Source organism: Vanacampus margaritifer, chromosome 10, assembly GCF_051991255.1.
Source record: "Vanacampus margaritifer isolate UIUO_Vmar chromosome 10, RoL_Vmar_1.0, whole genome shotgun sequence".
NCBI lineage: Eukaryota > Metazoa > Chordata > Actinopteri > Syngnathiformes > Syngnathidae > Vanacampus > Vanacampus margaritifer.
This window is the reverse complement of record NC_135441.1, coordinates 4,885,001-4,900,000: the sequence shown is the minus strand read 5'-3', so window position 1 is coordinate 4,900,000 and position 15,000 is coordinate 4,885,001. Positions and strand designations below refer to the sequence as shown.

Genomic DNA, 15,000 nt, shown 5'->3' with positions numbered 1-15,000 from the left:
GAAAGATTAGAGTATTTTCTTTCATCAGGAAAAAAAGTATATTTCTATCCATTTCCGTTTTGCAGCAAGTAGCATTAGAATACAGTTACGGCGGAGTTCTGTTCCTACGCTGGTGATGTAACCCGAATTTCAACTTAAGTCGGATATCTTCCTTTAAGTCGATATTTACATCAAAATACTTTGTATAGAAATTTTAAAAAACATATTTGTGTGACCCGGAAGACGCCGGAAACAATATATTGTGTTTTCGCACAAACATTCATTGCTGCCGGACGGCCAAGAGGAGCCAATTCAAGCTTAAACACGGAAATGTGACGTGCCTGTTGGCGAGCCGACCTGCTCGATGGACGTCCGTTGCTGGAGGTAACAGCAACACAACTTTAAGTAACTTTAAAAAGCCGTGATTACTGTGGGAAATTAACGAAAAATAAGGTGCTACGGAAGTCGAAACGACGTAGGTCTCGTGCAACGTAGCTCGAAGACTCCCTGTATAAGCTAAGTTTCATCATTATTCACAAACCTGTTGAAAACACTGGCAAAAAGAGCTTATTGCAACATGGCCCTGGCTGATCTCATATACTCGGCTGCCACCTGCTGGACATTTTTTGTAATCCGGCTGCCACCTGCTGGACGTTTTTTGGAATAACTACCACTGCTTTAAGTGACCTCTTCAGGTCAGAAGCTGCATCAAAGCCTTCTGTATGCTCTGGCATAAAAAAAGAAACAAACATATTAAACATATGCATATGTTTTGGGGAGTGAATGTAAAAAAACCTGCTAAAAATGATAATAATAATTATAAAATAATAATTTTGACTGTTTAACTATGTTTTTATCTTGTTATCAGTGCTTTGAGTTTAAGGTTAATATTCTGCCCTCACAACACATTCTCAGCTTTGTGCAGCGAGACACATAGTATGAAGAATGAAGCTCTAGAACCTTTGTTGAGGATTTGTGTTGATTCTTATGGAGGTTTATCCTTAAACTTCTTTTAATCTTCTAAAATTATTGAAATACTTGTGTTAGTCTTTATGGATTCAGATTTTAAATTATATAAAGGGGTCGCTAACTTGATTTTGAAGTTTTGTTTCTTTCTGCCCCTTCTCAAACTTGCATTTTATCATATTGTGCTTTTTTTCTTTCCTTTTTAAAAATGTTTTTTATTGCTGTGCTTGTTTGAGACGAATAAAATCTAATCTAAATCAAATGACAAAGACTAAACAGATCTCTGTTCAACAAGTGTAACAATGAAGCCCTCTACTGGACTAATAAGATACTACATCAGCAACAAGTATTACACCACGCGTGTACGACGGCCACAGGCAATTAACACAGACGTTAAGTTGCCTCATTGTAAACGAGGAGCCACTTGCAAAACTTATATCATTAAATTGATTACTTACAAAGATCTAACCAAGTTTTTACTGGTGTCTACAAAGACCCACCAAATAATAATAGATATCCGCAAAACGTGTCAGTCCCAAAAAGGGTCTGGATAGAAACAACGAAAAACTACGCATGACGTTGTGAATCGATGCTTTTAAGTTTTACATCGATGCATTTTTTTAAGCAGTTTACATTGATATTACATCGATTTTTAATGCATCATTACATCCCTATTCATATGTTCATAAAATGTTGACGTGCTCTCTAAAAAATAAAAAAAAATTAAATTAGCTAAATCCCAATTGTTCAATGTGTCTTTACAGATTAGCGACTCCAAACCCGGTCACATTGTTTACGTAGCTGATCATGGCTTGTGAGGCCTACATCATAAATGCAAACCTGATCAAGTTTACCATTGCAAAAACCGGATTTTGGTGCACTATTCTGAAAAGTGTCACTTCATGAAATTGTGTCTTTAGTACAATATACAGATGTGAAAATTAAATAACAACTATCTATTGTACTTTTATTACATTACTCTTAGATATCAGTGGGAAAAGCTTTGGTTTTGCCTTATGTAAATGATGTAAGTTATGTGGTGTTACCTGGAAAACATGTCTGTAGGTGTTCCGTTAGGGCCTCCTGGGTGACAGGCTTGTGCGAGGAGTTCATAGCAGAGATAGCCAATACCAGTACTTCTCCCAGAGGGATGAACTGGGATTGGCTGATGGGGGACATACTGATGGGTGACACATCACCTGCCAAGAGACAAGTCAGAATAATTAACAGGCAATTAAAAAGTATACCTGACCTTGTTTAAAAACAGACACACAGACACAAAGGAGGACTTGCTGCTACAATCAATGTTTCATTCCAATCAATAAATTGCCAACATATTACCAACATATTTCATTACCAGACTGTAATTGACCAAATACATTATTATAGGGTTTAAGCTCAGTAAAGTTGCACTCACCAGAATCACTTTTGTATACCTGTAGCTGTCAATAACTGTATTTGAGGTACTTTGAGGGAACAATACATTTACACTGTTATGTCAAAGTGTCATTTCTTCAGTGTTGTCCTATGAAAGATATAATTAAATATCTGCAGAATCATGAGAGGTTACGTTTGCTGCTCAAGTGACATGGTGCATTCAAGGTACCTTCACTGTCAGGAACTTGCACACATTGCTGTTTGGCACATTCGTCGTTTTTCTTCTATGTTTTTAAGATCAAGATAAGCCAAAATCAAACTCGCGATTACATTTTGCTAAATTGCCCAGCCCGAGGTCTTGGACCCCTCCATATTTATGAAAGATCCTGAGGCACAGACACTGATACCGCTCCAGTGCATGCCACGAACAGTGTGGTTGCTGTGTCCACTACTGTGATAGTCCAAAGTAGAGGCCAAATTTCAAATGGGCCAAATGGCCGATTGTTTCCTTCTTAAAACATTATAATAAAAGAAAACCGAAGTTGCTGTGAAAGTACCCTGAATGCACCATTTTGTTTGCGTAGCATTAGCAATTAGCAAGTGTGTAGGTTATTCTGTTGTCCCTAAGCGTCCTTTAAGCTGTTTAATGACACCCCGGTTGGAGTTAACTGTAAAACTAAACACACGACAATAAGAATTACATCCACTGTATATTTAAATACAAAACATGCCTTGTTTTTAAAACATCGCTAGCCTAGCACCAATGCTAAAAGCAAAGGGAGGATCTCATTCAAATGCTAACAGGAAAATAGCATCGACTTCAAATAACAAATATTCACACACAAATTCTGTGGGAACACATACCCACAGGTGAGATAACACTAAGCACAGACAAATTTGTAGTTATTTTAATAGAATTCAATCGTAACTTTCTTGTGTACTCACTTTAAGTGTGTTTACCATGAATGCACAGCACCACACTGCCCCCAAGAGGCCAACACGCACAGGAACAGTCAGTATTTGTTCTTACTGTTTTTTCAGTTGCTATTATTTTAGTATATTCTATTCTTATTTCAATTTCTTATTGTTTTATTTTGTCACTGTCCTTTCAAATTATTTTTAAAGCGATATTTCAAGGATTCAAAGAATTTATTTTCTCAAGATTCAAGGACACTTTAATGCTTAGAATGAAAATGAGTAATAAAACACAAGAGGCTTGAATTTCACATAATATTTACAACATAATTTGTGCTTTCAAAAACAATGTTCAACTGTTCAGAGTGCAGGGATGAATAGACATGACGCTACGATGACACTTTTCAGTAGTTAAACAGCTTTAGTAGTTGAATAAATACAAAGTTTTGAAATTTACAAATTGTTTTAATCATGATTTCAATCTCAATCAAATAATAGTAATTGCTATTTTTCCAGCCCAGTTATGTACTCTAACCAAATTAAATTGAATAGCGTACTTATATAAAATTAATTTTAGTAATTCATATTTTTGGGAAATATTTACATAATTTAATAAACCATATACAGTACAGCAGTTGTAAACAAGTAAGAATGGTTTTATTATTGACACATAAATCTATACAATAATCGTGTACACTTCATGAAATTTGTTGATAAAATCATACTTGTCATTCAAAGCAGAGTAAATCTTAATGTTAGTGCGTAAGTGACACACATTGAAAAGGAATTGGGGGGAATCATTTTATGCATTATATATACTTTAAAATAATCAGCAGATTAATCGGTATTCTGAAATTTTTTTTGCCAAAAATCGGTATCGGCATTGGTCTAAAAAAATATTAATTTTCATGACCCCTTGCAATTACACCACAGACTATCAGTGATACAGTTGAGAAACACTGCACTCTACAGTCACACTGTTGTGACGGTTCATTTTGTTTCGTAATATATGCGTTATACAGTTAATGTAGTCAGGAAAAGCTGTGAGGAATGCCGTGATACTCCTTTTACATACAGTGCCGCCTAGTGTTTGGAGCTGAAATACATGAAAATGTAGTGCATTAGAACATCAGTAATGACAAGTAAGTTGTTAGGCTAAAAAGTGCTGTATCTGACTGGATCACATGCCATGTGAGAATGTTTCTGAACAATTTTTGATGAAAATAATGCACTTTTTCATCACAGACATAATGACATTATCAAGTATTCGCACTCACAATCAGCGAGTAATAAAATGCAACGACTTGTCCTCATATCTTAGCGCAGCGGTTCTAAAATGGGGGTACGTGAAAGCACTCCAGCGAGATTTTGAAATAAATTTAAAAAGTAGCATCCATGCAAAAATCCTTTATAAAGAATTATTAAATTATGTAAATATTTCAGGAAAATATAAGTTCATAAAATTTATTTAATATAAGTATGCTATTTTATTTTATTTTCCTAAAAACCCAGTCTCCCCAAAGCAGAATGGTTCGACCCAACCTGTCATATGCTACCTAGCATCACCTGTTAATCATTTAAATTTTTTATTTAAAATTTATATAATTATAATTAATGATTTCTTTTTGATAACAGATCTTTAGTATGCTCCCAAAGGAGGACACTTATTGGTGATAATATTTAATAATTTTTATGTGCACACATTTTTATTTGTAATTAAGTTATTTATTTATTTTTGCTATATCTTTTGATTTTAAAATAGTTCCAGAGAGACCACAGTACAAATAAAGCTCTAAAGTTTCATAAATCAGACGATGGTAAAGCACTCTGTTTTAAGTCTCTCTCTTCTTTTTTCTTCTTAACCAAAAATGATTTGTGCTAATAAGGGGGTACTTGATTGAAAAAAAAAAACATCACCAAAAAAAAGGTTGAGAATCACTGTCCTTAGCGTCCCTACAAGCTGCTAAACTGCACACAGCGCGTACAGGAACGGCAGAATAGATATCAGGGTCAGGGTTAGAAAAAAGCTCATTCCTAAGTCAGACCCTTGTGTGCAATATAAAGCATAAAAAAACAGAGCGACAGCTAGTAACTAAAAAAACAACAAAATGGGGCAGTCCTAAATTAAGATGTAGTGTGCAAACAATAAAATGGCATGGCAATATAGATTTTTTGGGATAAAAATCTCATGTTCAGCGCATACAAATCAAATAAATTTATTTTACCCCATTCTCTGATATGATTTAAACAGATCATATAATCTTAATTTCTTCGCATTGTCCTAAGCAATACTCGTTGTGCCTTTAAATTACACTTTTATAACCAAGATCAAACACATACGGAAACGCAATTGTGTCAGCGTGCCATTAATTTACTTTTGAAGTTTTGTCAGATTTAATGTTTCAGTCTTTGTCGCTTTTGTGTTCACTTTTGCTGTTATTTACAGTATTAATAATACACTGGTGTGTAATGCGCAAAACAATGTTTCTGAGCTCCCCAAAACATTGCCTTGTCTGAACATATTGTAGTTCTGAAGAAAGGTCAGCATTGTAAATATATTTGTACAAATGTTTTTCATTTGCTCCAAAGTTTAAAGAAATGCTTATTGAATTTTTGCATTTTTTTAGTATGTAAAATAAATACAATATAGAAATATGCAACAAAAATTATTATTTTTATTTTACATAATTGAATTGAAGCAGCAAGAGCTGTTGCCAGTACAGCGGCTTGAAAAAGTATTCATACTCCTGTAGTTTTTCAACAATTTGAATGAATATTGGTATGAATACTTTTTCAAGCCGCTGTACAATTAAAGAGAATACTGTAGGTAGCAAAACGTTGCCTATGTACTGCATCTGATTTTAAGACACAGGTGCTGAGGGTCTGTCACTGACCACCACCCCACAGCTGCCATACAGTGGACAGCTGCCATGGGCCATCATCAAATGTCCCATGAGTTTCGCGAATCATAACCGACATACACCACTTAAATAGTACGTACTTACTTAAAAAACTTTTCTTTTCTTAAAACAAACAAACAAACCTGCAGAGCAAATGGTATTGTTGATCCGTCATACGGTGTATACAGTAAATCAAATTAATTAATGCCTACTTATTAATATATTAATATTATTATATAGTAAACTATTTTTGGGTAGTCTTATTTGTTTATGTAATTGGATACTGAAATACTTTCCCTCCGGTGTAAAAGGGAAATCTAGGCCTTATTTAGACCTGAATGCAACAAGTGTTTTAAAATGAGGTAAATTGGAAATCACAACAGCAAAGATCAAATAATTAACTCTTTGAATGCCAGACGTTTTCAGAAATGGGATGCTGTGGGTGCCAGCCGATTTAAGCATTTTGACTGATCTTTCAAGGTCCACAGAAAATTTTGTGTTTGGACTATGGAACACACACATACTACCAAATGAAAGATTGGACTCTCATCTTTGTTTCTACCTTATTCCGTTTTTCAGTAATCAACAATAGAAAATGGTTAATTTCACCCAAATGCTGTTTTGAAACAAAATACGGAGAAATCAAGCTTTTTGTGAAACGATATTATTTCATGCACTCTAGTGAATTTGAATTTGACACCTTTTTTTCCATGAATGATGCCACAAACACCTAAACAGTGCTTTACTTCTGTAAAACACTACCACCAACAATGAAAAAGTGTTTTTTGATAGCAAAATACGTTTATTTACATTCAACAGTGTAACAATTTGACAAAACAATTTGGCAAACTATTTACAAATGTGTGCAACCGTCCAACAATTGTGTGGATGTTTCAAATACAGTTTTTCTTTTTGTAACACTCCCCTGCGTGGGGACGCAGCAGGATTTGCACAACAGATTAGTTTCACTGCGATTGCCCCTTCGCATGCAGACGCTACACTTTCTTGCCGGCCTTTTTTCCCGGGGAATAGCAAGTATATACTGCAGTGTGTGTTTGGCCATGTTGCCATCAAGTCTACTCTCAGGATCATGATACGGTGACGTTACGGTGGTGTTACGTCTGGCTTCCTCATGTCCTTCAGTTCCTATACCGGGTGGTAGATGTTCTGATCCATCTTATCCACTCCATTCATGGTGGCATCCTAGTCCAGAACCAGTGTCTTCTCCGTGATCAGACTGTACCCACTCCTCCGATGAATATGCATTGGACTCGGGGTACTCTTCATCGTCCGATTGAACGTCCGCCTGTGCAGAAGTGCTCGGTTGTGCTCCGCGTTTTCCGGCGTTAGCATCGCTAGCCGGTGAGGATTTATGACGTGATCATAGCCGCTGCTTCAGCGCTTCCAACTTTGGCGTCAACCTCGGAGTCACCATCATCATCATCGTCGTCATCAATGTGCTCTTTAGCATTGGTTGATGCTTTTCGTCTTTGAAAAAAATGCTCAAGCGTGAGCAGCTTGCAACCGGTCGCCATTTTCGCTTCCTCAGTCATTCTCCCCTCAACACTCTAGCTCCGCCTCACGTCTTCTACTGACGCCTACCCAATCTTGTCCAAAGAGACTCATCGCTGCCATCTAGTGCCCAAAAATAGGCATTATACTAACTAGATTTACTTGATACTTTCAGCACAGCTGGCCAAGGCTTTCCTCCACCCGTTTCCAAAAAAAACCCCAAAAAAACATAGTGAACATCTTTTAACGTCTTTGGCAGTCCTCTGTAGGATTTTACTAAACGTTATTTAACGTTTTTGGCAGTCAAAGAGTTAATGAAGTACTCAGTTTTCACCTGACAACAGAACATTATCTTCAGATTTGCAACTTTTCATTCAGAAAAATACTATACTATTCAAGTATGCATTTTACTAAAGGGAGGCAGCAAAGCAAACAAGATATCCATTGGACTTTGTTTCAGTGAAAACAATTATCAGGATCGTTATCAAGCTTTTGTTAACCTTGCTGGTGAGCTGATTATAGGAATCAGGTGTGTTAGAGTATGGAACCTAAAGCCTGCAGGACACCGACCCTTGAGGACCAGGATTGGGGAAGCCTGCTCTATACAGTAGTATACCAAAGCATTGTAAAACACATTTGAGGCAATCTCTCCAACAGCTTGACTGAAATTGGGTCATGCAACAGGATCACCAGAAGTGATCCCAATTCAACATCAGACAAATCTAAAGGATGGCTTGGAAGTCAAAAATCAAGGTGACCCAGCAAAAAGACTTCGACCTGATTGAATTGCTGTGGTTGGACAAATTCCTACATATAACGCAAAAAACAGCTTTTGAATACTTTGTCAACGTTAATGTGTTCTGTGAATTAAGAATTTTGTAAATGAAGTCTGTAAAGTTATTTTAAGGGTTGAGAATTAGTCATTTGTTTTTGGTTCACAATTTTTAATGCTTAGTGGCACTGTTTCAAATTGTAATGGGCTCTATGCATGCATGCAGTACCTCCATGTTTGGTTTAAGTTTGCATGTAAACTTCCGGTCAGCATAATAACAATGTATGATGGAATTTCAACCTCTAAAAGTACTAGCGCCAAACTATTAAAATACCTATTATGCAACCCCTAGTTATAAAAAGTTTAGTTTTTTTTTTTTGTCAGATAGGCATCCCAGTAGCTTTTAGCATGTTTTCTGCATTGACGTGCCACACAAACATCAGACCCAAACCACCCAACTTTTCAACAACAGCAACTTTGGTATGCTTTGGAAAGCTTGAGTAGAATGGAGCTGTTGGACTGTCAATAGAAAATTGACACTTTCGTATTACTGGGGAATTTGATGAATGGAATGGGAACAGAATGCCACCGCTAAAAGCGCTACTTCGGTCCTTTTTCTTGATTAAAGAAAACAAAAAGCAATTTTAATACCTTATTTCAGGATTAAGATACAGTCTAGATCAGTGACGGGCAACTGGTGGGCACTGCACAAACATTTGCACTAGCTAATACATTTGTAATGTATTGGGGAAGAAAGTAACTAGGGGTGTTAGAAAAAATCGATTCAGCAATATATCGCGATATTACAGCGCGCAACTTTTGAATCTATTCGATATGCGGCCGAATAGATTTTTAAACATCAATTTTTTATGGAAATATTCAACAAAACGTCTTAATTGGGGTTAAGATTCACACATTAAGCATTGAAGAATGTTATATTAATGGAACATTAAGCCTTAATATTTTTATTTCAGTGCCGTTCAAACATGAAACAGACTGCAACCTGTTTGTTAAATGCAGTGACTCAGTTACAAGCCTGAATTTTCAGATAAATAAATAAATTTTCATACAAATCTTACAGTGCACATGTACAAGTTTACTGATTAGTATTTTCTAAATTTGAGTAAAAAAATAAATAAATCACAATAATCAATATATAGATTTGCATCGGGATTAATCGGTATCGAATCGAATCGTGACCTATGAATCGTCAGGTACTAGGCAATTCACACCCCTAAAAGTAACCAATAACACGGCAGTTGATGGACAGAATCATTGTAAGAGTTGCAAAGGCCCAAACAACTGATTGTGACATAACTAAACACAATCAGAAGGTATAAGCTCTCCTATTTGTAGCAGTTGAGTCTCTACTAACTTGCCGTGCAGTCACTGGACCAAAGCAGCAATCAATAGTGTAATCTTTTGATGCTTTATCATAGGTGTCAAACTCCGGTCTTCGAGGGCTGGAGTCCTGCAGGTTTTGGAGGTTTCCCTCTTCCAACACAAGCTGATTCCAATTAACAGGATCGTTGACAGGCTTATGCAGAGCTTGCTGATGTGCAGATCATATATCAGCTGTGTTGGTGAAGGGAAACATCCAATACCTGCGGACTGCGGCCCTCGAGGACCGAAGTTTGACACCGAAATGTAGGGATGTGTGATACCACTTTTTATCAGACAGATACCAGTACGAGTGCTCAAATTTTGAGTAGTGACCGATACCACTAGTACTTTTGATGCATAAAATTTCCCCCCAAAAAGAATGACAGACCACTTTAACTCAATTCAATTTTATTTATACTCAACTTTATTTATATAGCGCTGCAAACAAAGTGCTGTACATGGAGCAAAAATCAGTTCTCCGGTAAAGACAGGTAAAACAAAAGAACACAAAATAATTAATGAATGCCATAGGTAGGTAAGTAAGTAGGTAAATAAAATAACGGTAAATAATAATCAAATTAATAACACAAGAAGTACATAAGTGAATAAATAAATAAAATTAATAATAATAAAAGTAATAACACACTTATAACTGTAATTTACCAGGACTAACTTCTTTCAAGATGGCTAATGGCATATATTTGTCCGTTTCACAAATTCCAACAGGTATATATTGGTTTGTGTCAAATTTGTTTACAGTGTTCCCTCATTTCTCGCTGGTGTTACGTTCCAAAAACTACCCGTAATAATGGAAATCCTCAATTTTTTTTTACATTTTCCGTTAATTATATGTATATGTATATATATATACTGTATATATATATATATATATATATATATATATATATATATATATAATTTTATTTTTTTTATGTTTTTTTTGGTTTTGGTATGATTTTTAGTTTAGTATGAATGCTTTTTCATTCATCACATATGTTCTTTTTTCATTTACAGTCATTTTTTTCCAATCAAAATATTTTTTTATTTACTTATTATACAGCACAGTATATACATTTTGTTTATTGTAAATGTTTTTTCGTTCATACAATTTTTTTTTCAATTATATATGTTTTAAGGCTAACACCTCACCACACACTTTATGCGTGTACTTTTCTTGATAGGCGTTAACATTTTCTCACATACTACCATCTCTTATTTAAATACAGTAGGCCTATACACTCAGTGTTCAACCTTTTGTAGAATTTAAAATAATAATAATAATAACCATAAAATAGAATTAAACTAATATTCAAAACATTTATTAGAGAAACAAAAATATAATGGTGATCGATCCATTATTTACCTGGCTAATATGTTTTCCTAAAAAAATAACAAAAATAGTAATTAAAAGAAAACACACACACACAACAACAAAACAGCTGTTAGAAATGACATTCTTAATTTTTAATGATGATGATACGAGGCTGAGAAATCAATTTTGACCGGGAGGCTCGGGAGTCTGGCAGTCTCAGCAGACAAGCTAGTCGGCAGTCGATCCGCAGGACATACGCAGCTGGCGTAATATGAACAAGCTGGAAATGGAAACAAATCGGCGGAGCGGATCCGTAATGCACACGCATGCGGTGTAATCTAGGGGTGAGCCATGGGGCGGTGGCGGACGCGCGCTAAAGCGTTCCAGGGCATGAAATTGGGCAACTGTCAGGCCTTTATCTCCAGGTCGCGATCAGGACGGGCAAGGTCGGAACGAGACAAGCAATACACCGTTGGAAAGATCTTGTCGAGAGGAATCCGCGGATGCCCGTATGTATATAAGGTTGGGGAGATACGGCCGGCCAAAGACCTCCAGGACACAGAGGATTTTCAAAAGTTTACCCTGCCGGCGGTGGTTCATCACGGGTAAAAATCCGTCGTTTGTCGGCCCTTTATCTTCAGGACGCAGGACACTGAGGATTTTTAAACGGCCACGACTGGTTTGGGGCAGACAATCTTAATTTTAATGATGAAGATACGAGGCAGGACACGTTAACTGATTTTGACCGGGACCGCATCGCCGCGGTGCTCCCGAAACTCCGCTCGAGCCTGCGTGAACCGTGGGGCAGGTGGTGGACGCATGACACGCTGAGCCGTCAACAGGCACGACTGCATGGTTCGGGGCGGACTATCTAAATTTTAATGACGAAGATGAGGCAAGACACGTAAACCCATTTTGACCGCGGGACCGCATCGCTGCAGTGCCCCCGAATCTCCACTCCAACACTGACCTGCGTGAACCGTGGAGCCGGTGGCACGCGGCGCACTGAGCCATCTGACGGCAACGACGACGCGTGCATAGACACTGTAAAAACAAAACAAACAAACCAAAATGCATGCTGTGAAAAAAAAAAAACAGCTGTAAAAAATCTGTGAAACAGCAAAGCCGCAAAAGATGAACCCGCGAGAAACGAGGGAACACTGTATTGGCGTTAAAGGAAGTAGGTAAATGAATAAGTAAATAAATAAAATAAATACCAAATAAACTGACACAACAGCGCCCAAAATAAAAACCCACTGAAATAATGGCAAGTCATGCCAAGTCAAAAGCTGAAGAATAAATATGTGTTTTAAGATGAGTTTGAAAAGTGGATAAAGAGGTGGATTTCCTAATATTTAACACAAAGTTGTTCCAAAGGGAGAGACCCGCAACTAAAAAGGCTCGATGCCCTCTGAGCCTGCGCTTAGTCCTCAATACCTCCAGTAGCGTCTGGTGCATAGGGGTGGAGGAGCTCAGAGGTGAGCCATTGAGAGATTTGAAGACAAATATAAGAATCTTAAAATTAACTCTTAATTACACAGGCAGCCAGTGAAGAGAGGCCAGAATTGGGGTTATGTGCTGCCTCCTACGAGTACCAGCGAGAAGACGAGCAGCAGGATTTTGGACCAACTGAAGATGCTTGAGGGAGGACTGGCTGACTCCAAGATAAAGTGCATTACAGTAATCCAGGCGAGATGTAACAAAAGCATGGATTACAATTTCTAAGAGCCGCTGTGAAAGTTGAGTTTTATCTTTGGTCCGTTCCTAAGATAAATTTTTTTAAAAAAGCTGAATTTGACAACAGCACCAATTTGCTGGTCCAAATCACTGTCCAATTTAAAATCCAAGTTCGAGATTACTGGCTTTAGATAAGGTGCCAAATGGCCCAAATCAGCAGGGTAAGATGTACAAGGGCCACAGGGACCAAAGACCATAACTTCAGTTTTCTTTTCATTGAAGTTCAAGAAATTGAGTGCCATTCAGCCACTGATTTCCTCCAGACAGGACAAAAGCGGCCTCAATAAGAAAGCATCTTTTTGCTCAGTGGGACATAGAGCTGACTGTCATCCGCATAGCAGTGAAAAGAAATCCCATGTTTTCTAAGATGGAACCCAGGGGCAGCAAATACAATGAAAACAGCAGGGGCCCCAAAATAAAACCCAGTGGAACACCATATGACAGTGGGGCAGTGCTGGACTCAGAGCACCCAAGGCTAAACATAGAAAGCTCTGTCAGCCAAATATGATCTAGAGCACTCAAGAACACTACCACTAATGCCCACCTGGTGCTGCAAACAAGCCAACAGAATACTGTCTCCACCATATGGAATGCTGTCAGATCCAACAAAAGAGAGTTCTACATGAATCCTTTTTGGGTGGTGGTTTTACCAGAACCAGCACTGGCCCTGTATATTGCTGCCCTTGGGCCGATACCTCACGTCGGAATTTTGTCCGCTACAGGCACAGACAGCGAAGCCCGCCCAATTTAAAATTTGCGGTGATCGAATAATGAATGAAGCTAGATGCCATCCTAACCGCCAACCGCGTTTCAATTGACGTATGTAATGTATGTTGGTTTTGAGGAGAATGTGTTGGGCCCATTCTCACTGATATCCCAAACTAGAGGGCCCATCGGATTCATTGCAAAGTGCCAGGGCCTGTTGATGGGTGCGGTAGATCTGCATTGAAGGTCCAATGTGCTGTGCCGTGTCAAATCCCCGTGGACCGTGACATGACAAAACACAAAACGTAGAAGAATATCTCGCATTTAAAAAATACCCAGCTATGTGTAGAAAGGGCCTCAAACTTCAATATTATTTATTAATAAGGGAGTCAGTTCTCACATTTGATTTTTAAAGCAATGGTAGTTATTACACAAACGGCCAGCAGGTGACAGCAGAGCATTGGAAATGAACCAGCACCATGTTGAAAAAACCCTCAATTACTCAGAATTCTAAATAGATTTGTGAATAATGATGAAACTTAGCTATGTTCTAACACTAATTGCTGCAAAACGGAAACAGATAGAAATATACTTTTATTCCTGATGAAAGAAAAGACTAATCCTTCTTTTGGTAGGTCCCATGTTTGTATGACAATAGAACACAATATTCTGTTGGACTCGCAAAATCACTCAAAATCTAGAAAAACAGCCGGTAGCGAAGGGTGTTGCTTCAGTGAAAACGGCTAGGAGTGAATGAGTCAAGCGACCTCTTCAAGTCAGAGACTGCATCAAAGCATTCTGTATGATCTAGCATAAAAAACATTTAAAAACAAAACAAAACATATAAATACATTTTTGGGACCATGGCAATATTTAAAATAGAACGTTTGTATCTGTTTTTGGGAGTGAATGAGTTAATGACCAAACTGATGTTGTAATGAATAGAAGCATCATTTATTAATGTATGCATGCTGGTATAATATTGCAATTCAATTGAATTTCAATTAATAACTTAAGTCAGACTTATTCTTTACAGCAATATAGGGTGCATGTTTACAGTCTCGCCCTTGAGGGGTATGGCTCAAACAGTTGTGGCTGTAGCAAAATTATCTAGCAATGAATCAACTTCCCATTGAAACGTTTCTTCTACTGTTTTCCATTGCTGCATTTTACCATCACATCATTGCACCTCTCTGTGCCGATGTCCCCAAAAAATTGACAGAGCATTTTATTGCAGCCAGAGTGCTCCCATGAACACCAAATTATACCAGACAGTACTGTAGTCAACCAGCAGTTGTTTAACAAGGTAACAGTTGTGTTCAATGTGTTTTCCCTGGCTTATGATCAGTATTTCACCGTCTCACCCAGTCATGTCATTAAAAACACTGAGCTGCAGATAAAGAAGAGCCATTTTGGCGTAGCAGCTGTTAGCTTGCAGCCCT

At 37.5% G+C, this 15,000-nt stretch overlaps 1 protein-coding gene across 3 annotated transcripts in view; it reads right to left on the bottom strand.

Moving 5' to 3' along the window:
- Positions 1 to 15,000, bottom strand: part of LOC144059079 (storkhead-box protein 2-like) — a 62,255-nt gene that overhangs the window by 17,829 nt on the left and 29,426 nt on the right. For all 3 annotated transcript variants that reach the window (XM_077577915.1, XM_077577916.1, XM_077577917.1), the window contains exon 2: positions 1,992 to 2,144. In XM_077577915.1, the coding sequence (XP_077434041.1) occupies positions 1,992 to 2,144 (153 nt within the window). The remainder of the gene's footprint in view (positions 1 to 1,991; positions 2,145 to 15,000) is intronic.